The sequence below is a fragment of the Protopterus annectens genome, chromosome 2.part1 (genome assembly GCF_019279795.1).
Source record: "Protopterus annectens isolate FY-2018-M chromosome 2.part1, PAN1.0, whole genome shotgun sequence".
Lineage (NCBI taxonomy): Eukaryota > Metazoa > Chordata > Ceratodontiformes > Protopteridae > Protopterus > Protopterus annectens.
In genome coordinates, this window is record NC_056729.1 from 1,187,355,067 (window position 1) to 1,187,381,433 (window position 26,367).

General features: G+C 41.1%; 1 protein-coding gene across 1 annotated transcript in view; it reads right to left on the minus strand.

The window, feature by feature from the left end:
- INTS9 (integrator complex subunit 9) overlaps positions 1-26,367 on the minus strand; it is a 943,738-nt gene that overhangs the window by 10,506 nt on the left and 906,865 nt on the right. The window contains exon 12 of the mRNA XM_044062717.1: positions 21,811-21,948. Coding sequence (XP_043918652.1) covers positions 21,811-21,948 — 138 coding nt within the window. The remainder of the gene's footprint in view (positions 1-21,810; positions 21,949-26,367) is intronic.

Here is a 26,367-nt window from a genome sequence, read left to right on the forward strand (position 1 = left end):
ACCTTAAATTATTGTGTTTCATCCCTTCCCACTTAAAAAAAAATTGCACTTTATTCATCTGCTTGTACTGTATTTGTGTTTCTTCCTACTTTATTTTGGTTTTGTTGCCTGTTCTTAAAAGTACTCAATTGCATTTATTCTGTTGCATTTATTACTGCTCGTTAGTAGCCTGATTACATTATAACTGTTATTCTAAGCCTTTTGGTTTAAGCATTTGGGCTCCAGACCAGTTGTTTTATATTAAGAAAGTTTGTGGTTTGCACTCTTGTGGCAGACAGGTAGCATACATCCTTCTAAGTTGGGAGTTGTTGATTGAAGGCTTAGTGTCGGTTATTCTAAAAGTGTATTTGTTTTGGTTTAAGCACTTGAGCTTCAGGCCAGTTATTTTACATTAAGAAGGTTTGTGGTCTGCACTCTTGTGAGAGGAAAGGGTAGAGTCTCCCTTTCTGACCTGGGAATATCTGGTTAAATGCTTATTGTGCATGTTTATTTGAACTGTTTCTTTCTGAAATTGGTGTGATTTGCTTGCTGTAGCATAAACTAGATTCATATGTGTTGAATCTAGCTTTGTTTGTATAACTTGACCACTAATCCAGACCATCTTTTGTTGGAAAAGGTTCCCCTGTACCCTAGTGGTAAGAGTGTGCAGTTAGAACTTGTCTGACTGAAGACTGCTGGAACAGGGCTCAGTTTTGAGCTTTTTTACTGGTTAATTGGGTAATTTGTTTACATCGGTTTGCACGTTTGCTACCGTTATATTAAAAAAATTGCACTTTATTCATCTGCTTTTACTGTATTTGTGTTTCTTCCTACTTTATTTTGCTTTTGCTGCCTATTTTTAAAAGTACTCAATTGCATTTATTCTGCTGCATTTATTACTGCTTGTTAACAGCCTGATTAAATTGGAATGGTTATTCTAAACCATTTGGTTTAAGCACTTGGGCTTCAGGCCAGTTGTTTTACATTAAGAAGGTTTGTGGTCTGCACTCTTGTGGCAGGACAGGTAGTTTACATTCTTCTAAGTTGGAAGTTGCTTATTGAAGTAGTGTCTGTTATTCTAAAAGTGCCTTAGTTCTGGTTTAAGCAATTTGGCTTCAGGCCAGTTATTTTACATTAAGAAGGTTTGTGGTCTGCACTCTTGTGGGAGGAGGGGGTAGATTCTGCCCTTCTGAGCTGGGAATTTATGGCTAAAGGCTTATTGTATCTCCTTATTTGAACTGTTTCTTTCTGAAATTGGTGCACCTTGTTTGCTGTAGCATAGACTAGATTCAGACCTGCTGAATCAAGCTTTGTTTGTATAACTTGAGCACTAATCCAGGCCATTTTTTTGGAGAAGTTTCCCTGCACCCTAGTGGCAGGAGTGTGCAGCTAGAATGTGTCTGATCGAAGACTGCTGGAACAGGGCTCCGTTTTGAGATATTTTATTGGTTAATTTGTTTAAATCAGTTTGCTACTGTTATATTACAAAAAAAAGTTCTAACTTGTTTTCCTGCCCTTCCTGTTATTAGAGTAGTCCAGATACAGATTTGCTGTATTCAAGACTGTATTGTAGTTTCTGAGTTCCCCAGACCTTTCTGTGTTAGACGGAAGTCTCTCAGCTTATCAGTGGGAGTGGTAACATTAGGTAGCCTATCTACCAGAAGGGGAGTGGTTTCTAGCTCCCTTTCAACTTTCTGCTTTAAAAGCCCGTGTTTGCGTGCTGTGCAGTGCCACTAAGCTAGGGTAAACTATTACCGGTGCCAGAAAGTCTGCTCTTCAATCTTTCCCTTAGATCTTGCTAGTTCTCTTTTGCATTTAACTAGCTTATTTGCCTAGCACTTCATCTGTCTTCTTGTAGCAATTATTGTAGCACACAAGTGCTAACAGCACTAAATGTCCTATAAGGAAACAGCTCCAGCACTTATTAATAACGACTATCCCTCCTGGCATGTCTAAAGGTCAGTTACTTGTGCTTTCTCCTATTAACCTGGTGAACTTGGGCATTCTGAGGCAGTGCAGCAACTGACTTATGTACACAGACAACCCTCTCCTCTTACCTCCAAACACTCAAACTTGTGAGAGATGCACTTATATATCCAAACTGGAAGACATGCACTCACCAACCAAGATCGGAATAACTGGTCAAGAGGAGAAGGTCAACACCTGCACCACACCACATGGAACACACAGCCCTCCAGAACACCCACCATCACAGCTCTTACATAAAAACACAAACCACACACTCACCTTCACAGAGGCCCTTAGAAATCTACCCAAACAGCAGAGACCTCCAAATCAGAAATGCACTCGACCACCACAACACAGCACAAATCACAAGGCACATAGCCCACCTACACATTGTGCCCCTCAACCTAAGCCCCTAATGCAAAACAGCTTGCCCAATACACTAATCATAGTGAGGCACACTGATGTCCCATTCACTAGGTTGAATAAGAAGGTAACAGTCAGCTGTCTGTCGGGTGCCAGGATCCGACACATAACACACACACTCAGGTCACTCCACAACAAATACAAGTATGACTCTGTCATTGTACATGTGGGTGTGAATGACCTGAGACGCACTTCCCTGGACTTCATGAAAAGAAACATGGAGGAGCTCTCAGATGTGGCCCAGGCAAGTATGACCCTAGCCCTGAGCAGCATCCTACCGTCGCCCAGAATGATACCACAGTACAAGCAGAAAATGATTGACTTCAACAATTGGTAAGTTTCTGGTGTCCTTCTAAGGGGATCAAGTATCTGTCTGCTTGGGATGACATGACTAATAGACCTTGATGCTTTGCCAGAGATGGCCTGCATCTGTCACCCCTAGGTTTCTGGATTCTAAGGCTCTTGCCACCCCTATAGTGCCTTTTTTAGGTGGTGTTTCAAAGACCAAATTACCACCATAACATCTATAAATAAATGCAATCTGAGGGTCATGCTGCTAAGCTCTAGAAGTCTAAAACTCAAGATGCAGTCACTCAAAGCACTCCTCGAAATGGAGAACATCAACATTTGTGCTGTAACGGAGACCTGGTTTAAAGCTTCAGAAAGCACCCCTGCACTACCAGGCTATAACTCATTCCACACCTTTCGCCCCAGAACATGGACCGAAGCTCCAAAGGCGGTAGCGTCTCCATATTCATAAAGGATGTAGACACCTCCAGACTAGTAGCCCAATAACACATCAGAGATACTTCAGGTACAACTAACAATGGGTAAAACGGCGATTCAGGTCATAGCCTGCTATAGGTCCCCAACCATGTCCCAAGACTCTCACTCCACGTTCCTAAGCACCCTGGAAACTATTAGAGTCCAACCCAACACTCTCATACTGGGTGACTTCAACTACCCCTCCATCAACTGGGAAAACTACACATGCACCAATACACTTACCCAACGCTTCCTGGAATTCATTAATTCCAATGCACTGGACTGGCTCATTCTTACCCCCACTAAAGGAAGCAACATCCTTGACCTGGTTATTACTAACACAGGCAACTGTTGCACAACAGCAATAGTTAATTCCTCCCTGGTTAGATCCGACCACAAACTACCATGGAAATCAACATCTCACATTTTCCAAAGTTGAATGTCTAGATTAATGCCCTAAGCTTAATCTATAAACAAGTGTTTTTTTATAAGCAAGTAGGCTTGAAAAATAAGACAAAAATAATGAAAGCCATGAGAAATGCTAAATTTGCTGCATAAGCAATGATATTAGCTTGCTTTTTTTCCATTAGCAAATGTTCAGTGGGAGTCAAGAAGTCTTTTTTTGTTCTGAAAATGACAAAGATTCATTTAAACATCTGCAGAACTGTTAGCTGTTTTTTTCTCATTGCTGACTATGTTTCCATTGTGATGAGCTGTTCTGCAGGTGCATGCAATTAATCTTGAGATACATTTGGCAACACCACAAAACTGGTCTTCTATGATTATAATGGGGAGCATTCATAAAGATCCTAGCTATAGAGTCCTCCAACCTCTGAAAATGACCCTCAGGTCATTATCTGAAAGCCTTAAGATCAGGACACTGAAATTATCAAGGCGCAATGAGTTAAGGGCATGTTTAAAAACAGAATTAGATGAAACAATGTGTTTGATTAAGACCATTTTCTGGACCTTATAATGTGACATTTTTAGAGAAGCATTATGCTGTTTTTTTAAAGTCCTCCAAGTTGTTAGCAAGGGTGCAGAGAACTATCCAACTATTCCTCTCCTTTACGTAGGCACAAGCAGCTGCTCTCTGCACCCTTGCTAACAACATGGATGACATACTTAACTTGGTGTTTGTTAATCTCCTGATACTTAACCATGTGAATGTGTCAGCACTGACACATGCAGTCCATGACAGGCTCATCACAGCTCCACACCTGACCTTATAATCAGGTATGATGGAGAAAGGTTGGAATTTGTATCTAGGACTCTCAGTCTGAGCATTTCTCTCTTCAAAGGAATGAAACTTCAAAAAAACATTCTCCTTTGCTGTGGTGCTGTCAAATGTTTCAGGGTCACAAAATCCTGCACAACTTACCAAGCCCTACATGACTTAGATCCCACCTAGCTTAGTGAATTACTAATGTCTTTTGAACCAACTCACTTTCTCTATTTGGCTGGCATAGGGTTGCTATAGATTTCCAGGATAAGTCTGGAAACTTCTAGTATGCATTTCTTTTCGTATCAGTCCTCCCTCCTGCGGAATTCTTTTCCTCATCAGCTGAAGGGTTACATCAATAAGTTCTCCTTTTGACGGTCCCTAGAAACATATATTTTCCATAAAGACTATTAGTCCCTGTTTCAACTAGATAAAGCAACCATACCCTCCCTGGAATTTTAACTTAAGACTTCAGTTTTATTTCAGTTATTCAATTGTGTTTAATCTGTTGTGTATATATCTGTGGTATAGGTCTTGAGATCAAAAGCTTAAATAAAGTTTCACTGTCCTTGCTAAGAGATGTGATTACAAACAGATATCACCTGCTCTCTTTGGCTCCATTATCATGATATGTCACAATATTGCTTGGAGCCACCAGATTCTCAAAAAAAAAATTCACATTACAGAATCCATCAATAGGACAAAATAAAGTTATGTCCTTGCCATTGACACCAGATCCATGCTGTTGTCCTCCATTCTGACTAATGGATAGGGTTATCAGACTGACCCAGTCCAACATCAGCACTTTTTTCAAGTTCTCTGATACAGGGCTCAGGCTCCTCCCCATAACCACAATTCATTCCTGTCCCTACAACACCTCAGATCAAGTCTGCCCACTTGCACCCTACATACATTCCTAGAAAAAAAAAAAACAGGAGCAAGTACAACTGAGAAAACACTAGGACACAGTTCCAAACTATATGTCAGACAAGGCTCTGGAGAGGTCGAATGCATTCAGTCAGGAGCCATAAAGATGACAATTTAGGTAAGGGGGATGGAGGAAGGGAAGTCTGAGTGAGATGGAAGAAACCAGATCTAGCATTATGGTAAGCACATAACTTTCATCTCCAATGTTGTCTTTTCCGTCAAACTCAATGGATGGGCCAGACTCTCCAGCTACTAGCACCCCAGGATGGTCTCATGGAAGGATATTACAAAAGACAGCAAAGCCAAAGGATGCATGGGATCTAGATGGCAGGTCCAGCTTGTAATGGGAGACGAAGGTGTGAACAGCAGACTAAGTAGCTGCAGCACAAATGTCATCAAAAGGCACTCTGGCAAAGCAGGCTGCAGAGGATGCAACTGCTCCGCTCTGGTTGAATGACTTTTTTGGTTTGTGAGGGAGACGAACAGCATCCTTATCAGCAGAAGTAATACAATCAGAAAGCCACCAAGATAACATGACTTTTGAAACAGCATCTCCTATTTTAGCTTTTGAAAGGAAAATAAAAAGTTCATCTGTTTTTCTAAAACCCTTGGTACAATGCAATTAGAATGTCTGTTGACAGCGAATATCCAGCAAATACAAAGTATATTCTCCTTTATTGGAAAATTTTGGAAAGAAGATTGGCAAGTTAATGGACTGATTCAGGTCAGCTACTGAGACCACTTTAGGAAGAAAATTGGGATTGGTTTGAAGAGATACCTTGTCCGTATGAAAGATCAAATAAGGGCATTTTCAACATAACATCTGCAACTCAGAAATTCTCCTAGCTGATGTTATAGCTACCAGGAAAATAATCTTCTAGGACAGAAATTTTAGTTTGGTTGAAGCTGCTTGTTCAAAACATGGTCTAGTCAAAGCATGAAGCAGTAAAGTAATGTCCCAAACAGGAACACAATCTCTTAGAGGAGACCTGAGAAGGAATGTTCCCCACAAAAAGGCTTCTGACAGTTTCAAAGTAGCAGTAGTTTTGATTTCTTTTTACATGAAAGTTGGATATGGCTGCCAGCTATACCTTAATAGTAGAAACACTAGCACCTTCCTGAAATAATTCGGCCAAAAAATCATGAATAGATAAAGGTGCTGAGAAACGATCTCATCCCTTTGATAAAGTGCAGATAGCAAATCGCTTCCATTTACTTCTAAAGACTTCCCTGTTGTGCAGCTTTTCTGAGGAGGATAAAATATGGAGCACTGAAGTAGAAAGCCTAGCATCCTTGGCCATCACTTGAAATGGGGGAACCAAGCAGTTAATTTTATGGCCTTTAAATCCCAGTCAGGGTGAAGATTTGGAAGAGGGTCCAGCACCCCGGGATGTTCAAAGGAAGGGGAACCAAGCCTGATGAGGTTAAAATGGAGCAATGAGAATCACCTATTGTCTTGTACTGGTCTGCCTTCTGAAGGACCTTTGTTATTATGGGAAAGAATGGGAAAGGCATACAACAGACATGGGGCCAAGTGTGAATCAGAACATCCCTCAGTATCTGAGCCTCCTAGGGGATCTGGGCAAAATATCTGCTGCACTTGGTGTTCAAAGGGGGAGCAAAGAGATCTGTAGCAAGGCTGACCCCAATAACTGAAGATCATGGTTGCATGGACTGACTGAAGGACCACTTGTGAGGCAGAAGAACGGATATGCTTAGCTTGCCTGCTAAAACACTGGAATTTCATGTGGTGTGTGTTGCCACTAATTGGGAAGAAATTGCCCACTGCCAAACCCTCTTGACTTCTTGACAAGGTGGATATAAATGGGTTCTCCCTTGCTTGTTCATGTACCAGACATCAGCCATATTGTCCATCTGGACGGAAGTCATACTCTTGGGATGAGAGTGCTGAAAGGTCTTCAATACTAGGAGGACTGCCCTAATTTCCAAGGCACTGATGTGAAGTTTGGCCACTGAAGTCGTCCACATGCCTTAGACCATCTTCCCTTCGAAATATCCCCCCCACCTCACCCCAGAAGGGAGGCATCCATATTAAACTGTGGATTATGCAGGTGGGAAAATAAATGGTCAACCCCAAGTCACTAGTGGAGAAGTCAACCACCAGTGGATGTGATCCATCCATACCAGAATGAGATGAACTGGAAAATGCATGAGTTTATACAATATGGACTACTGGACAGAGGGTCCACTAGAGCACTCATGTAAAATCTTTCCTGAGGAACTAGCATGATTGATGAGGCCATTGACTTCAGTAACCAAAGATTAAATCTTACTAGAGAATTCAAGAAGGAGAGGACTTTGCCAATGCAAAGAAAGTACTCGAGTCCATCAGTTGGGCAATTTGAGAGTTTGTGTCCAGATGATACCTTATGAATTATATCATCTAGGTCAGTTTCAACTGGCTTTTCTTGAGACTGACAGTAATCTCCAACTGGTGAGACAGTTAAAGCAAGGAGTCCCTGAACTAAATAAGTATATCTTGGTGAATGCGGTGAGGAGCTGGTCTTCTAAATAAGGCAACACCCAGTACCCTTGCAGTCTTGCACTTTGTGAACACCCTGGGGCTGTGGTGAGACCAAAGGGCAGTGCTCTAAACTCAAAAAGACTGGCCTCCAGTTGAAAGCAGAAAATCTTCTTGGACTGCCTTGCTATTTTTATGTGACAGTAGGCATCCTGAAGGTTTAATCGAGCTCATCCAGTCATGCTTCATCAAAAAAAGGCAGAATGGATTGGACTGAACTGTGACCATCTGGAATTTTGTCTGTTTTACAAAGTGACTGAGGTAGCCAAGGTCCATAATGGGCCTGAAATCCCCAGTCTTTTCCAAAACCCCCAAAGATCTTGAAAAGACTCTAGATCCTTGCTGGTCTGGCGGGTCCTCCTGGATGACTTGCTTTTCTAGCAGCTTTAAAATTTCTGCTGTTGCCATTTCCCGATTGAATGAAATATTGGGAATATTCTTTTTGTCAGGTGAAAAGTAAAGGGAATAATGTAGATTCTGGTAGTGATCTTATGCACCCAAGAGTCTTGTGTGACAGCTAACCAGGCATAATGATGCAGAGGCAAGCACCCCCAGACTGCCTCCTGAGTATGACAGTTGGGCAACCATTAAGGAGAGCTGGAAAGGTTTCTTGGTAAGCGACCTCAAAACCCTTGATGTTTTAGGCCACCTCTGCCCCAGGGGTGACATCCATTGAACCCCCCCCCAACCTTGGGTGTGTGTATAGGGGGGGGGGGTCTGAAGCCAGAAGAATCCTGAGCAAAACTCTGGGATTTATGGAACGATAACTTCTTTTCATCCTTTTGGTTCTGGAGAAAGTCCTTTAGGGGATGGAAAAACAGATCTCGATGGCTGACAGGGTGTTGCACTTCTATTCATTTTTGGCATGCATTTCCTTGGCCTTGGGTCTAAAGAGTGCAACCATGAAAGGGAGGGTTGACAAAGAAAATCTTGAAATTATCTGCAAAATCTCAAATTCATACAGGTGTTGGCAAATGGCAATGCTGGTGCTTGCAGCTCTCAACATGCCATCAAATGCACTGGAAAGCAGGTACATGGACACATTAGACATCTACTGGAGGGTGGTTAGCTGCAATTCCAGTCTTCTGTACATCTGCAGGTAGCTTATCAGAAAATTACTTCAGAAGCTCCTTGGTCAAGACTCTCTGGAAATTTGTCATATGGGTTAAGTAGTTCAGCACATGTAGAAGAAATGCTGTTGAAGAATAAGTCTGCAATCTGAGTCTGTACAATGTCGTAGACTCCCTGTTAGGGGATGGACAGAAGTGCTCTCTTCAAAGAGCTCCTTTTTCATGGCTACTGCAACCACTATGACATTTTCACCAGGACCCTTGCTCCAATACAGCCTATTCCTAGAGGATATTAAAATCTTGTCAGGTTTTCATGGGATCAGCTCCACCACACTGGGTTCCTGCCATGTCTGCTAAGAGACCAGGTTGATGAGCTCATCAGTAGGAGAAACCACCCAGGAAGTAGATATGCAGCCCTGAAAGCCTCGAGGAGTACTGACTTTTCCTGGTAGCGGCTTCAATGGTCCAAACTATCTCATCTCTCACTGCTTCATTAATTCAAAGATGTCTCCAAAGGGGTCATCTTCTAAGGGGGAACTTGGGGGTCTCCCCTTCCTCGAAGTCAGTATCTTCCATGAGGGATTCCTGAGAAGAATCCAGATGTTTTCTTTGCAAGTCCATTTCCTCTTCCCTTCTCCAGAGGAAGGTTCCAGGTATGGCTCAGAAGTGAAGAGGAACTTGTAAGGCAGGAATATTCCAGACTTACTGAGGCTGGCTGACTCTGTCCGACAGGATGACTTGAAGGTAGAGCTATAGATTCCGAACCGGATCTGGATGAGACCTTTAGAGTAGACTTTCAAAGGCCTAAAAAACCAAAGCTGGAATCAGAACTGAGAAAGAGTCCTTAGGATCTGGATGAGACCTTTAGAGTAGACTTTCAAAGGCCTAGAAAACCAAAGCTGAAATCAGAACTGAGAAAGAGTCCTTAATATCTGAAGATACCAGTAAGAGAACCTCTCAGAGGCTGATCAGACTCAGCTCTGAAGCTTAACTTCAGGGACAAGCAGTCTAAGACTGAAGTATCCTGAGGCAGGGACGGCTCCAACAAAGTCAAAGTAGATCCCAAAGCCCACATTTCAGCCTCTAACTCTTGGCTCCAAGACCCTTTGAGATCTGATGCCAAAGTTGAATGGGTAAGGGAAACAATCTGTGTTGAAACCAACCATGTTATCGGCTCTGACAAGGCCACCTGGTGGGTAACACATGGCACCAAAGACACCAGTTCTGAATGTTGGACTGGAGTATCAGCAGGGTTGTTGTCTGGGCCTGGCCAAGTGCCCCTGGGGAGGTTCTGGGAGGACCCCATCTTGATCTGTGTCCTCACAAACTTGTGAATCATCCTGCTGATGTTGGCTTCTAACAGACTCCTCAACAGCCAAAAGGAACTAAAAGAGGAGGCCACTGAGGATAGCCTAGAGGACCAGTGTATAGGCCTTTCCAGTAAAATGAGAGAACACAGATAGGGACTGGTTGGCTCTGGAGAAAATCTGCTTGGAAGAGAAAGAGATCGGACCCAGATCAGCTTGTGAATTCTAATGGGACTGGAGAGCCTCTGGGTTTTAGGAGTCGGGCTCAAAGGACTCTGAATCCTGGAATGTCTTTTGAGCCCTATCTTTGTCTTTGCCACTTCACTTTCTCCTTTTCTTTCCTCTTCTTTTTATCTTGATCTTTCCTTCAAATACTATACCCCACCTTCTTATATGATGGGGAAGCAGAGGTTGAGCCAGATGGGGTTGATTCTCCCACTGTGGCAGGGAGAAGACCCTTCAGAACTAATTTATTTTCTGGTCAGTAAGAACTCTGTCCCCAGATGAGGCACAGGACTTTCACTCAGTAACCAAGTGATCGATACCCTAACAGCAGATACACAAAACACATAACAGTGTGTGTGTGGGGGGGGGGGGAGTGGAAAAAAGGCAGGAAATAGCACATTCGACAGCATAAAACACTAACAAATTTTATCTAACTATATCCAGTGAAAAGATACCCAAAGAATATCAAAAACACCTTGCTAAGGCAACAACCCTAGTCAGAAAGCACTTATCTGCAAAAATAAACTCTGAGCCTTCAGATCACAACCAAGAGAAACAGACCGCAAGTAGATTTGAGGTATTGTAGAGACAGGAGAGAATTATTGATATGAGAAGGAATCTAAGCCCTGGATCTATGACCCTAAAGAAAGTCCCAGTGTTGGATCTGGTTGGATCCAATAACCCCATCTGTTGAGTCAGATGAAGACAACACAGGATCCTAAAGTATATCAACTGGATGGAACTTCATTAATACCACTAAGATCCATATAAAACATAAATCACTGCATTACAATCATTTTCCTACAACTGCTAACCTCTTCTGATGTTACAATCCAGTGAGGACCCAAATACATTCTTGCTGAACCTATGAACATTTTGAGTAAATAAGGTAATGAGTTTTTTCTTGGTTTATGTTTCTAGAACACTTAACCTTCTGGGCTGAGAGCACCAAACACACAGTTTATTTTTTGGCTAGGTCTAACAACGTACATGGAGGAGACTTGGAAATGTCATTGTAGAATAACTTAAGCACCCAAACAGGCTGAGCACCTGAAAATTCAAAGTGAAACAAAAGCAGTTTAAACCCATCTATAGTTGTCTTATCTCCAGTTCCCTCCCCAGCATAGAAAATTATTTGCTTACATTTAGTGAAAATAATATTGACATTTAATAGCTCTATGAAAATAGTCCTGACTAGCCCTCAACAAACAAACTAATACTATAACTGTTATGTCAGCATTTTCTCATACTGCAGCCACTGAGGCAGTTTTTACATTTAGAAACTGAGAATTTCTCTTTTCTTTTTTGAGTTTCATTATCCCTTCTCAGAAGCTCTACTGTATTGCCCTTATGAGCTCACACTATCTAGTTAACTTCTGTCACAGATGCTAAGATTATTATTTATCACAAATTAAACTCCTCTCATGTCTAAGCTATTTGGCTTACAAAACCAAACAACTCTGCTGCATCTACATGTAATAATCACTGACTATACATTTACATAATCTATCAATACCTTGAGATGATATTTTGCATATGAGGTATCCAATTCATAGCAACAAGCAACTCACAATAGATGCAGTACTACGCACAGGTTAATTTTACACAGCACTTGTGCATCTTTTCATATCCTGTAGTGCTTAGTTTAACATTTACCTGATTTCTTTCTTAGCCACATATTGGCTAATTTATATAACAAGCATTTAAAGCGTTACCCTACCAGATGCAGCACTATTACAGTACTTACTACACTCAACCTTGCTAAATTTTTACAAAGATAACATGGGCTTTAAATCAGAAAACCTTTTCAAAAATAAAAAAAGTACAGTTGTGTAATAACTTTCCGTAACAGTAGATGTCCTGCTGATCACTGCTGCAGTACTCCAAACAAATGAGGTTATCACTGCTGATTTCGTCTGTATTCCAAAGCTCAACCTTACCATGTTCGTATGTCCAACGTGCAACTTCAACTCATAAACACAGAGGTATATAGGTAGACGTATGAGCACAGACCCTTAGACTATCTCCAAGCCAATGGCCTGAAGACTCCTGAGAGAGTGACTAATCAAGCTAGGAGAGGCCAAGCAGGAAGTGGTAAGAAGCCCCCTTGGTCATAGAGACCTACCTACAGAGCAGGGAGAGACAATATATAGCAAGAGAAAGAGGAGAGAGGCATTGTAACCACATCAGAGGGGAAGGAGACTAAGAAGGAATACTGCAAAAGTGATCAGTAGGACATCTACTGTTATGGGAAGTTCTTACACAATTGCACTATGTCCTGACTGAGATCACCTGCTGCAGTATTCCAAACACATGGGTGATTCCCTGAGCTGAAGGGGATGCAACAGGAGTTGGCTAGCTGACAGAAGAACTGTCCAATAGGAAAGATAGGAATGACCTATCAAACGCAGCCCTGGAACTTGAAAAGGCATTGATACTCTAGTGTATAGTGAAGGTGTGTACAGATGACCAGGTGACAGTTTCTAATATAGCCTTAGCATCAACCCCTTTGTAGAAGGCCTCGGGGGACGCTACTGTCCTGGTAGAATGAGCTCAAGGGCATGAAGGCAAGGGTTTAGAGAATAACAAAAGGAGATAGACTTAGAGATCCAGCTTGCAGTATTTGTTTATATACTGGTTGGTCTAGTTTTTCAACCATGAATGTGACAAACAGCTGACCTGACTTATGAAAAGATTTGGTCTTGCCCAAATAAAACCTCATCTGCCTGTAAACATCTAGAAAGTGTAAGAGTCCTTACGCCCATTCTTTGAGTTGGAAAAAAGTTGCCTGATTGAGAGCCTGGTTGAGAAACAGGTTTTTCACTACTTTTGGCATGAAAGAGGGGTTAGCCCTCAGGATCACCCTGTCCTTATGAAAAATAAGAAGGGGGGGATGGCCATGAGTACCTGTAGCTCCGAGACTCTCCTAGCAGAAGTGATCGGCAGAAGGAGAATAGTCTTCCTAGTGCAGAATTTGGAAATTGTTGCGGCTGCTGGCTCAAAAGGAGGTAGCGTGAGCTTTTAAAGCATGAAGTTGAGGTTCCATGGAAGGGGTATAGACCTTCTTGATGATCTGAAATGCAGAACCTTGTAATAAATTATTTGCCCTCAAGCCTGGACATAAACAGGTGGATTGAGGGGCAGATAGGTAGAGATGACCAACAGGTGAGCTTTGATGGAGGGGTTAAGCCAGATCTACATCCATGAGCTCACCAAATACTTTAGGACGGAAGGTACTTCTGAATCGTTGGGGTCCTGGTTATTTCTATGGCACCAAAAAGAAAATCCTCTTTCATTTGGCTATGTAGAATTTTCAAGTGATAGGTATCCTTGCTTCGTGGAGAACCCTAATTACATCATCTGAAAACTGGTGGTTGAAAGAAATCAAAACCCTATCATCCAAAGGCTTAGGTTTAGGGATGACAGGTTGAGATGTAGCAGTGATACTTTTTGCTGTATGATGAGATCTGCCTTGTGTGGCAGTTTGCAGTGTTTGCCCTTGGCTAGATGATACACAACTTGAAAACTCGCAAACCCAGTAAACAACAAAAAAGCGAGCTGGAACACGATAAGAGCAGGCTAAAAACTGAAAATGTTTAATAAAATCCAAGTAAAAGTAAGCGCTTTCGGCAGAAACAGTGTTCTGCCTTCATCAGACAAACATAAATCATTCAAATGACACCTCTTTTAAATAGATTTCAAATAATTTGACAAATCAAGAGCAAGTGCATTTTTCAATTAAGAAAAAACCATGGGAACCTTAAAACAGCGATATGCTTTACATTATTAAATACTAGTCATTGTTTTGTAGTAAACAAAATAAAGCATAGCAAATGAAGTTCACTAAATGTAATAACCTTCAAGCAGTATATGCAAGTAAATTGTGCTTTGCTTAAAAATTAGTATCAATGTGTTACCAGCAGCCTAGGTAAAAGAAAAAAATATATATGTGTATATTTGTGTATATACAAATGAAATATTTGTCTCGTTGAACAAATTTAAATGATTTATTTATGTTTGTTCAATGAGACAAATATTTCATTTGTATATACACAAATATACACATATATATTTTTTCTTTTACCTAGGCTGCTGGTAACGCATTGATACTAATTTTTAAGCAAAGCACAATTTACTTGCATATACTGCTTGAAGGTTATTACATTTAGCGAACTTCATTTGCTATGCTTTATTATGTTTACTACAAAACAATGACTAGTATTTAATAATGTAAAGCATATCGCTGTTTTAAGGTTCCCATGGTTTTTTCTTAATTGAAAATGCACTCGCTTGATTTGTCAAATTATTTGAAATCTATTTAAAAGAGGTGTCATTTGAATGATTTATGTTTGTCTGATGAAGGCAGAACACTGTTTCTGCCGAAAGCGCTTACTTTTACTTGGATTTTATTAAACATTTTCAGTTTTTAGCCTGCACTTATCGTGTTCCAGCTCGCTTTTTTGTTGTTTACTTGGCTAGATGATAAAAAGGAGGGAACCAATGCTGTGTCTTGGTCAGAAGGGGTCTACTAGTAATAGTTTTATTTTGTTATCTTTTTGGATCTTTAGTAGAACCCTTGGAATCAGAGGTAGTGGAGGGGGTGCATGGAGAAACGTCCCTGTCCACTGAAAGAAGGCATATGTCTCTCCACGCTGAGGGGCAAGGGTTCCAGGTACAAAGAGGGGAACTTGCTTGCTGCTCTCGGAGGTAAACAAATGTCTCTGAGGTGTCCCCAACAGTAAAGGATGTCCAGAAAGACTTGTCTATTCAGGGTCCATTCGTGAGGGTCCTCCAAGGCCCTGCTTAATGAGTCTGTCAGCACATTGCTCAGTGATGACATGTATATGACGAGTATGGACATGATCCTCTAGGTGACCAGGTCCCAGGCTCTCTGTGCTAGTATGCACAGTTGACTTGATCTGATGCCTTCTTGCTTATGTACCACATGACCGTTGTGTTGTCTGTGAATACTCAAAGGGGACCTGGTTTCCAGATATGTGAGAAAACTTAAGCAGCTTGGATGAGGCTCCTAATCTCTTCCAGGTAGATGTGTTCCTTACTGAGTATGAACTGCCATCTACCTGTACTCTGTGGGCACCTGTCCACCACCCCCAAGCCTAGCCCGAGCCATCTGTGTACATTTCCAGAACTGAGGCTGGTGGGATGAAGGGGAGCCCTTGTTGGAGTTTCACCTGATCTACCCACCATGAGAGCTCCTTTCTGAGAAAAGGTAAGAGGGGAATCAGTGTCTAGAGGGTGAGAGTGTTGGGTCCACACCGTTTTCAGGTACCACTGAATTTTCCTCATATGCAGTCTGGCTAGGGGAAGCAATGGGATAGTTACTGCTGTAAATCCTAGAGCTCTTAAGACTTCCACCTGGCCGAGCATCAGGAGAGGGAGGAAAGGCTTTGAAGGTAAGCTGTAAGGTTCTGCACTTTTTCCTGAGCCAAGTAGGCCTGCATTCTTCTGGTGTCCAATCTGCATCACAGAAACACTAGGTCCTGAGTGGGCTGGAAGGAGGACTGTTTGTAGCTGACAGTGAACCCTAACTGCAAGAGAAGGTCAAAAGTGAACTGGTGATGTTGCAGCAGGATCTGTGCAGAAGCTGGCTGGATTAGCAGATTGTCTAAGCAGGGGAAAATCTGAATACCCTGAGTTCAGCAGGAGGAATCTCCTGCAGGAGGGGCAAATTGGTATATGAAGATAAGCATCATTTAGATCCAGAGAGACTAGGTATGCCTGTAGAAGTATAAAGGCTGCACTGTGTGCAGGGAGAGCATTTTGAAGGTAGGCACTTCTAAGTAAGTGTTTAGCAGAAAGAGAACCAGTATGGGTCTCCACTGACCCCCTTTTCTTGGAACTAGGAAGAGTCTGGAGTAAAAACTCCATCCTGTGAATTTGGTGCACACTGGTTCTACAATGCCTTATGCCTGTAATTCTTGGAGTATGGGTTGTAACTGATGGACTTGGTTGTGGGGAAGGGGGGTATACCATTCTTATGACAGAAAGGACCCACTGGTCTGTAGTGATAGTTTCCCAGGTTGAGAATGACTGAGTTAGCCTTTTGGAAAGGGGCAGGGCAGAACTGGGGGTGGGGGTGGGGTGTCTCCCTATGTCAGGAGATAATCACAGCAATTGTTCCCCAAGGGGAGGCTTCCCAGATGTGGGATCCCTCAGTAGTTTCTCTGGAAATCTCTTTCTGGGTTGCCTTATTATGCTTCTGAATAGGTCTGGAGTCCCTTCTAACAAAGTGGGCTCAGTTGGGTAATTTCTCTGGCATCTAAGCACATAGGTTAGCAGAATCTGTCTGCAGTTTTTCATTGTCTTGACATGCTCTTGTAGAGCTTTAAATAAACTGGCTGCTTCTGGATCAAACAAAAGATTCTTGTCCACAGGAGAATCAATAAGTTTGGCTTTGAAGTCTTCCTGCATGGATTGATTATGAAACCATGCATACCTGTTTATGATACAGCAAGCAGCAGTTACTCTGGCAGAGCCCTCTAAAGTATCATAACTACATTTTAAACCGTGTCTGGCTACCTAAGTAGTCGAAGTATGCAAAGACAACATTTGTTTGGAACCTGATCCCTGTGAATCCACTGCTACCTTGTTTAAGGATATTAGTATGGATAACAGGCACTTGATTATCTCGGTCTAGTAATTAATAGCTCTGAATGCTAAAGTACAGGAGGTATAAACCTTTTTTCCCCACCTATCCATGGTCAAAGTGCCGTTGTCTGAAGGGAGAGCACTGGCATTGGGAGAATATTTAAAGGGTTATCAGAAGAGACAGCAACTGAAGAAGGGATTGCCACAGGGTTCTTGTAGAAGAACTTAAAAATTCATTTGGAATTTCAAAAAGACTATATGGACTTTTGGGGGCAGGAAGTAGCAAAGCAGGGGTAGCAGTGGTAGACTGGAAAGTATCCAAGAAGGCCTCCAGAACTGGAGGGATGGGGAAGGGACAGGGGCGCCCACTTCCAAGAGGCTGTGATACCTTTTCTGGGCCTCTGTAATGTATGTAGGCTCCCACTCAAAATGCTTCACCATATTTATAATGGTATCCCCGAATAAAGCTTCTGTAACAGGAAAGTCAAGGAAGATGGAGTCTTCATAATCAGTAGAAATTTGGTCAGGGTAATGGACTTACAGGAGTAAGCCTGAGAATGGTCAGAGTGAGAGGCCTGTTTATCTTCAGAAGAAGATAAATCAACAGGAATTTTTTTAAGTGGAGGAAAAGGAGGAGGAGGGTAGGCAGAAACTGAAGGTGGTTTCAGGGCCATTATGGCTTTGAGCAGGCCTTGAGAAAAGTCCATCAATTTCTTCTCCCAAGATGGGAGAGGAGAAGAGACATGCTTAGTTTTTTGCCATTTCTTCTTTGGTGCGACGTCCTCCTGATCCAAGTGGGGTGGTTCTGATCCTTGATGTACCTCAATTAACAGGGGATTTCTTCCCTGAACAGAGTTCGAGGGATGCACTCTAGACCCATGAAATGATGATCTGAGGTTCCTTTTTCCTCTGTAGGAGTAGTTTCCTCAGTCATAAGGCCCAATGACACCATACCTGCCTCCTGTGGGGTCGTGGTAGAGGACATCAGATACGGAGTTGGATGTAGCTTGGGTTCTGGAACCTCAGCGAGTGAGTAAGAATCAGTGTGTTTGTAGACTGGCTATCCAGCTCAGGCCTGTTGAGAGTTTCTTGTGAGCATGAGGTATGTCTGGGGAAGTGGGATCTGGCATCCTGGAATGTAACAAATGCTTCAGACACTGGGTCTCCAGGAAAGCGTTGAATGAAGACAGACAGGATTGCAAAGTCTTTGGCACAATGGATTGCCAAAGGGAACAGACCTTGTAGTTGTGCTCCTCGCCCAGGAGGAAGAGATGCTGGGTATGAAGATCTTTGTATAGGATCTGCCTGCTGCACATGCAAATACCCCTCCTAGTTGACATCTAATGTAGATGGCAGCAAAATAATTCAGATAAGTAAAGAAAGGCTCCCCATAAGGGGCACTTGTCTGTTCTTAAAGATGCTATGGTGCCAATAACCAAATAATGACCAGTCCAATGGATACACAACCTGTTTTCAGGCTGGTGAAAAGAGTCTGAGGATCTAGGCTCGGACGTCCACCTATTAACCCAACCCTTACGAACTGAGGTCACATGTTGAATGTTCAACAGTGGTAATGATCACATTTGTTTGGAATACTGCAACAGTGATCATGGCCTGGACATACACACTTACAGTCACCTTTTGTCTTCCATCCTTTTCTCCTGTGCAGTTAGAACACAAAATGAGACTGATACTTCAGTCCTCTCACATATGTAGCAGTCAACATAGTTCAATCCTACTTGCATTGCTACTCATGCCTCAACAGTCCAATTACTTAACCATAACCTAAATTTGCAGTTCTCCTAATTTTCATTTTTAAATGTCTTCAGTCTTACTCCTGATCTTCACTCTCTCTCTGAGTAACAGCATCTGGTTTGAGCCAAAGTTTATTCTTATTCTTCTGATGAATTCCCAGGTTTATGGCTTTCATATAATTTTCTTTGAAGCAGTGGGAATAATATCACTAACATAGTCAATCCCTGGTTCCATTTACTGGCAGAAAGCTGAGAAACCGAATCCCATTCAGCTTGTTGGTTTGTTTTCTATTGATTAACTTTTCAATTTCCTATACAACATGTTCTTCAACCCACCAGGAAAACACTCCAAATACTGCTGAATATAACCTTAATCTCAGCCCAAAATCACAACATTCTAAGATTGCTGGGATTAGCTTACTTCTTTTTTTGCCTAATGAACAACAAACAGTCATTTCCACAAAAACTCTAGTGTCAGCAATTTTCAACATTTTCTTCCCTGCTTTTACTTAGGAGCCTCTCCTTCTGCCAGAATGCTTGCATCTTCATCAGAAGAGGTCATCTCTTTCCTAATAGAAAGATTTTGGGCACATACATGATATGATTTCTCAATTAACAGTTTTACAGTCATTTATTTGTGTTCTCATAAAACTGATACAGCTTTCCTTCCAATTTCTCTGGGATGGCAAAGAACCTCAGATCTTCTCTGCATACTCATCTTCAGCTTCTATTTTTTGAAAAGCTCCTCCTGCGAAATCTCATTTTCAGCCACTCTTTCTTTTATATTCAACTTCCGCAAACCAATCACTTAATCTGAAGGTTTACTTAGTATTTCTTCTATTTACCTGTCCTTTATCATTTGACTGTATATAAAGCTTCTAATGCCCCATTATTTTGAAAACGTCTGAATGCATATGGTTTATTTTTCTTCTAGGTCTTTGGAAGTCATGTTTCGGAACAACAGCTGGAGCATCAGGTGGGACATTCACCTTTTGTGCTTGAAGAGAATTATAGGTTCTATTCCTACTCAAAGTGATTAGATTTCTGATAATGCAGTACAGTAAAGGAGTATGCTGCACTCCTGTGTGTCACTCTTCGGCTGAGATTTTAAACCAAGGTCCCGTCTCCTTGAGTTGGTGATAGTTCTTGGGGGATGTAAAAGATCCCTCTGCATGTATAAAACAAGACTAAGGGAAAGTTCCCTGATGCCCTGGCCAAATTTCCCTTAGCAATATAAATACCACCTCTGTTCTCCCCTGAAGAGAGGCCACTATCCTAATGGGATAACACAGTCAATTAAAGGATTACATTTAAAAAAAATGGCTACTTCCTTTCTAATCAACAATGAGGTTATTCTCAACCAAAGCTTTTACTACTTTCTTACTGAAGTTCCTTTAGTTTTTTTTTTTCAGTTTTATTCTTTTCTGACATCCGGGTATTGTACTTGTTGCTAGTATTACAATTAATAAAAATCAAGAATTCATCAGCATTTTTTGCTGGTTTTTTATTGCTTTCAAAATGGGAGAGCTCTAACTAATGCATTGTTCAGTTTGTTGGCATCTTGTCACCTCTCTCTCAGTGTTACTCTTAGTAAAATATATCATGAAGAGGATGTGCAAAACTTTGGTAATTTACTTTAACAACCTGAAGTGGGGTTCAGTCTCACCCTCCAGTCCAGTTACTGTCACAGTCTGTTTGAGGTTTACATGTTCTCTCTGTGCCAGCCTTGTTTCCTTCCACCTGCCAAACAATATTGGCTGTTTGATTACTCAGTTTACACGGGATTTGGTCTTACTCTTTCGACCTGCGTTGTGAGCAAAAAGGGTCCAGGTTCACCTGCCCAGCTATAGCAAAATAAAGATATATATATATATATATATATATATATATATATATATATATATATATATATATATATACTGCGGTGGTGGTGCTGCGGTAGCATTGTCGCCTCACAGTTAGACGTTGCCCGTTCGATTCTCAGAGCGTCTTCTGTGTGGCTACATGCGTGAATGGGCGTTTCTTCATTGAAGGTTGTGCGTTAGGCCCGGCAAGCCAGTACGTAAAAATCTACTGCCAATCATTAGTGGACGGGAGTTCCGCTGTGGCGACACCTAACTGGGAAAAGCCGAAAGACACAAACAAACAATATATATATATATATATATATATATATATATATATATATATATATATATATACATACACACACACATACATATATACATAGAGAGAGAGAGAGAAAACCGAAACCTGTGATGAAGGTTGAATGCTAACACAAAACAGTGGGAAGAAAGGAGTGTAAGAGAAGGGTCTTTTTTTTTTCTTTACAAACATTCCTCCATTGATGTTGAAAGGGCAGAAGTTCTTTCAAGAGAAGCAAAGCCAACAATAACATCTTGGAAATTTTGAGCAGCTAGCACCATTTTGTGGGTGGGGATGTGCATTTCATGAATATCCTTTGGATTTCTACTGTATGAAGGTCCATCATCATGGCCAACAGGTTTAGAGTTTTTTTTTTTAACCAGCACAAAATATGTAGCAATTCTTCAGGTTAATGACACCAAACATGTATCACTTGGTGCCCCCACATCTACTGCTGAATCAGAGATGTATGCCCTGGCTTTACCATCTTCCAATAGGGGGAAGACCCAGAACACTAGCTATGCTATCCTCTGTCTCCACAAGTAGACAAATCTATAAGAAGGGAACCTTCATCTACCCCCTCGAATAGAAGAAAAGATCATATCCTCCATTGGTGATAAGGCTTACTTCTTGATTTCAGATCACCAACAGCTAAGTCAGGAATGAAAATTCTAAACCAACAGAGATGGTGCTTAAGTGAAAATGTATGACTAATGTTAGCGACTAAAAACATTCTGAATGACTTCAAGAAAGCATTCCCCCAAAAAACACTAATTAATATCCATTTAAACCTTGACCATGCTTCAATTCTAGCAAATGACAAAGCCACGCATTCTACAGCATGAAACGCAGTATACTTTGCAGTGCCATTTACCTTCTCCAATGACTGGACAAACTGGTCGAGAGGCATTGCGCCGCTAAGCAAGGGTTTTGGAGGATTTTGCTCTGGAATCTCTTCATTTACTCTTTTCCTTTTCTTGGTAGCAGGAGGTGGCACAGGTTTTGGAGGTAGCTGTAAATATAAAATAGATTTATTAAAGTATATAACTGGTATGGGAGTCAAGAAAAACTGGCTCTATTTGTAGATATTATTTTATACCAGATAAAAACAGAAAAGGACATTTCACTGCTGTGGAACATTTTGATGTGGTTTCAAATATTTTCGGGATACAAAATTAATGAAGCTAAAACAAAGGCAATAGCTGTAAATTACGTACCCACACAGAAATTAGTTCAGCAGTATCCATATGTATTGGGACATGATAAAAATGAAGGACTTAGGAGTATGGATTAAAAAGGATTCTGGTGTGACAGCTAAGGATATGTGGGAAGAGACTAAACAAAAGATAATACTAAAACTGAGAAATTGGAAGCTCTGTTATATAGATAGAGATAGCAAGATACAAGCAGTTAAAATATTTTTAGTCCCTTTAGTTTTATACACAGATCAGGCATATTTTTATCAACCAGAGGAGAAGTTGTGGATAGCAATTAATAAGAGCTGAAGGATTTTATCTGGGAGGGGAAGATGGCAAGAGTCAAAGTGGGATAAACTGATTCTTCCAACTGAACAAGGCAGTTTAGTATTACCCGATTTGAAGGGTTATTTCTCAACTACAAAGCTAAGGTTCCTATAAATAGCACAAGAAGAAAGTTATAATTCAAAGTGGAAAGGGATGATGATGAAACAGGGGGGAAAGCTCAGGAAACAAGAAGAGACTGGGATTTTGGATGCAGATCCTTAAGGAGAATAACAATAACCATGCAGAATATTATATTCATAAAGCAGCAGAAAGTATTCTAAGAACTAAGCCAACACAAGAATGGAGAAAGGCGATTCTACTGAAAGGGATGACTGCAATTAAGGCTACAGACAATCGGCAAGAGGGGGCTGAAATTTATTGGAGAAAACTGGTAAAAGAACCAAGGTATTTGGGAGCAAATAATTAGAGAGGGAAAAGGAACAAGCCAAGAATTTATTTAGACTGCAGGATAGACATTGCCTTCCCTACCAGGAACTGATATCAGAATATAAGCAAAGAGAAAGAAATAGGGGATCTTAAGTGAAAGACCAACACTGGCAAAATTTTTTTGTATAATTTACAACAGAAGCTGCTGTTAAAAAGGAATAATTAGTAGATCGTACAAAATATTGCATAATTATAAGAATCAGAGGAGGTTAGAAAGTATTGAGAAGAGACTGGATAAGTAATTCACAAAGAAACAATGGGGATATATCTATGTCTCCCAAACATGCAACACAGTCTAGAAGATTTAGGAGCTTTGCTTGGAAGTGTTTACATAGGTATTTTATACCCTAAGTACACTCCAGAGAATATTTCTTCAGGTAGATAACAAATGTTGGAGGTGTGATTGGGAAGAAAGAGGTAACTGGGAACATATTTTCTGGGAGTGTAATGAGTTGGCAGACTTTAAAGATCCCCTGCAGACTGCTCTATCAGAGATACTGAGTAAGCAAACTGATGTAACTGAGGAAATTTTTTTTTTTTTTGAGATATGACACATAATTGGAATTGTCCAGACTTAGTAAGGCTTTGCTGAGTCTAATTATGGTGGCTGCCAAAAAAGCAATTACTAGAAAATGGTAATCAAAGTCTAAATCAACTTTACTAGTGAATATGGTAACAGAGATAAAACAACTGGAACTGGGATCTTTAGAAAAAGGGTAGGAGCAAACTGTGTAGGAAAAATGGGAATTGTGAGAACAATACATGCAGAGGAGAACCAAGATTAAAGGAAGGTAGGATTTGAATGAGCTATGTAATGTTTCACTGACAATGACTAGACAGATAAGTGATGTATAATATTTGCAACTACAACTATGTCAATATGGTTTGTTTTCATTTATATAAATGTATGATTCCCTACGTCATATGTGATAACTCAGTAAAGATGTTTCTTATTTAAAAAAAACACACACAGACTGCAGACGAAAAGCACATTATATTAACTGTTTCATTAAGACTGCCATCCAGACATGCTTCCATAAATGCATAGTCCCTGCTACAACACAAGGTTTTGCCTGGCAATCCATGCATTTAGTTGATCCCTGTGTTTATATTGTGTTTTCTCAGCTTTGGTTATGACCAACAGTTTCCAAGCTGAGTGAGTTGTCATCAGCTGCTCACTTCCACCCTTCTTAGGTGCAGATCACTAGTCAATCCCTAATCTTCCGGACTGCACCTAGGGCTGAACAAACAAGCAGATACAATTAACAGAGCTTTAATAAACTCATACGTGAGATTTATCAAGGATTTTGTATCCTTAATATCCTGACGTTGATGCTCAATTTCTGATATAATCTAATGTAATTTTATTGTCATCTAGACTGGCAGATGATCGTAATGAAGTAGTACATTTGCTCAACACTGTAGGCAACCTATGCATCACAAGGCTATCCTTTTTCTGCCTGTGTTGTTAATAAAAAGTTCCATCATGAAGGCAGCTGCGGTTCTACATTTTTTCTCTTGCCAGAGAACAATACAGGTTCAGACATTTCTCTTTTATGACTAAAAAGACCCAAGCTTAACTACGATCCCAGGCATTGGCAGAGAAGTACAGCAATTACTGGCTTACACCATCTACCTCATCCTAGGAAGAGGGAAATGGTGGTCCCAGCTGGCAAAACTTTCTCCACTGCAAGCAGTGATTTACACATCAGTGATGGTCACATAGGATACAGGGCAAGGGCTTGGTGTTGCAAGCTGGTGACAGTAGCCCTTGTAGGTGTGCGTGTGGTAGCAGGCATATACCTGGGGAGGGTCCTCTATGATGTTGTGGATACTTTGTGTTAGCCAGCAGATGGCAGAGTTGGGGAACTAACCACAAAACCCCAATGGCTGCCAGTGTGACGGCTCCAAAGGAAGGATAATTTGATAGCTGGCAGAAAGTGGGGAAGAAATTAAAACATATAAAAAAAATGGCCACATGCAACTGGCTGATGGAGCATCATCAGCCTCCCAACCTTGCCCCACCACCCAGTACAATCAGTTGTTGAAAAACCTACAGTGTAAATCATTAAACATTATATTATTCTGTCATATTCGTATTTTTACTTAGTGTAACTAGAATGCCACAGCTTTACTTGGAAAAATAGATCACAACCACCAAATGCTGCCTTCTTGAACCATTTTAAAATATATTTTGCTTCCCTGACACCATATATGCAAAGCAAAATGTCACAGTTCCAGTTTGGTCAGTGCCTTCAAATTGGTCATTTTGCAATAGTGCCTGTTACACTTTTAAAATGAATAAGAGACCGTGAGTAGCTGTAGACAGAGAACATTCTGTTTTTAAACTGTCTGCCACAGCAAGTAATCTATTAACTGCAGTGTACATAGAAAGATTGAGGGAGCATGTGCCAAGATATTTAATTTGTTTTGTGCGTGTGTGTGTGCGTGTGCGTGTGCGTGTGTCTCTCTCTCTTTCCCTACACTCTGTTTATCAGCTTCATCAAGAAGAATCAAATGCCTTGTCTTCACAAGGGGTAAGACTGACAAGCAATTGCAGCATATTTCTATACACAGAAGTACTTAACAAACAACTTATATACACTAAAGAATGAGATGCCGTTGATTATGTGTTTATATGCTTTTTCCACAGCTGCTATGGTTCTATAGCTTAAACATCTCTAGGTCTGAGCAGGATTTTCAAGACCAAGAACAACGCGGGCAATTTTATTACACTGAGAAAAACAATGGTGTTAGGCTTCTTACAGAAGTTTCAAGATTACATTTCATCATTTAGAATGTTTTTGCTTCTCCACCATGTTCATTCTTTCTAGCTATATCTCCTATACATCATCATCAACCCCATTTTCCCATGGGGTTGGGGTGTCGTGTTAAATGTCAGCATCTCTCTGAATTCAGTGCTACATCCTACCTTCTTTGACAGTCATGCTTGCAGGTCTTTGCTCACACAATCCATCTACCTCTTTGCTGGACACTCTTCATTTCCTCTTGCCTTTTCCTTGTTTAACCCAAATCATCTTCACCACTTTGTCTTCTGCTTTTCTGCACATGCACATAACCGGAATCTACTTACTCTCTCTCTTTCACCCTCTGCAACTAGGGCTACTCTAGCTTTTGTTCTGATGTCCTCATTTCTTCATCTGTCCCACAGTGTGCATCCTATCATAGGCACTTCATCTACATCACCTCTAGGTTCCTCAGCTGCTCAGGTTTCTATACCATACAGTGGTACTGGTAGCACCACTGCTTTTACGCCTTATGTTTCAGCTTTTTGGCATTTTTCTGTCATACACTACCCAAAAACAGTCTATACCCAGTTGGCTGTAGCCCCTGATTCTAGCTTTGACCTCCTCACTCAGTCCTCCCTCACCCTCAACAACTCCTCCCAGATACTTGAATCCATTAACATATTCCATAATTTCCCTTCTATCTCAGTTCTC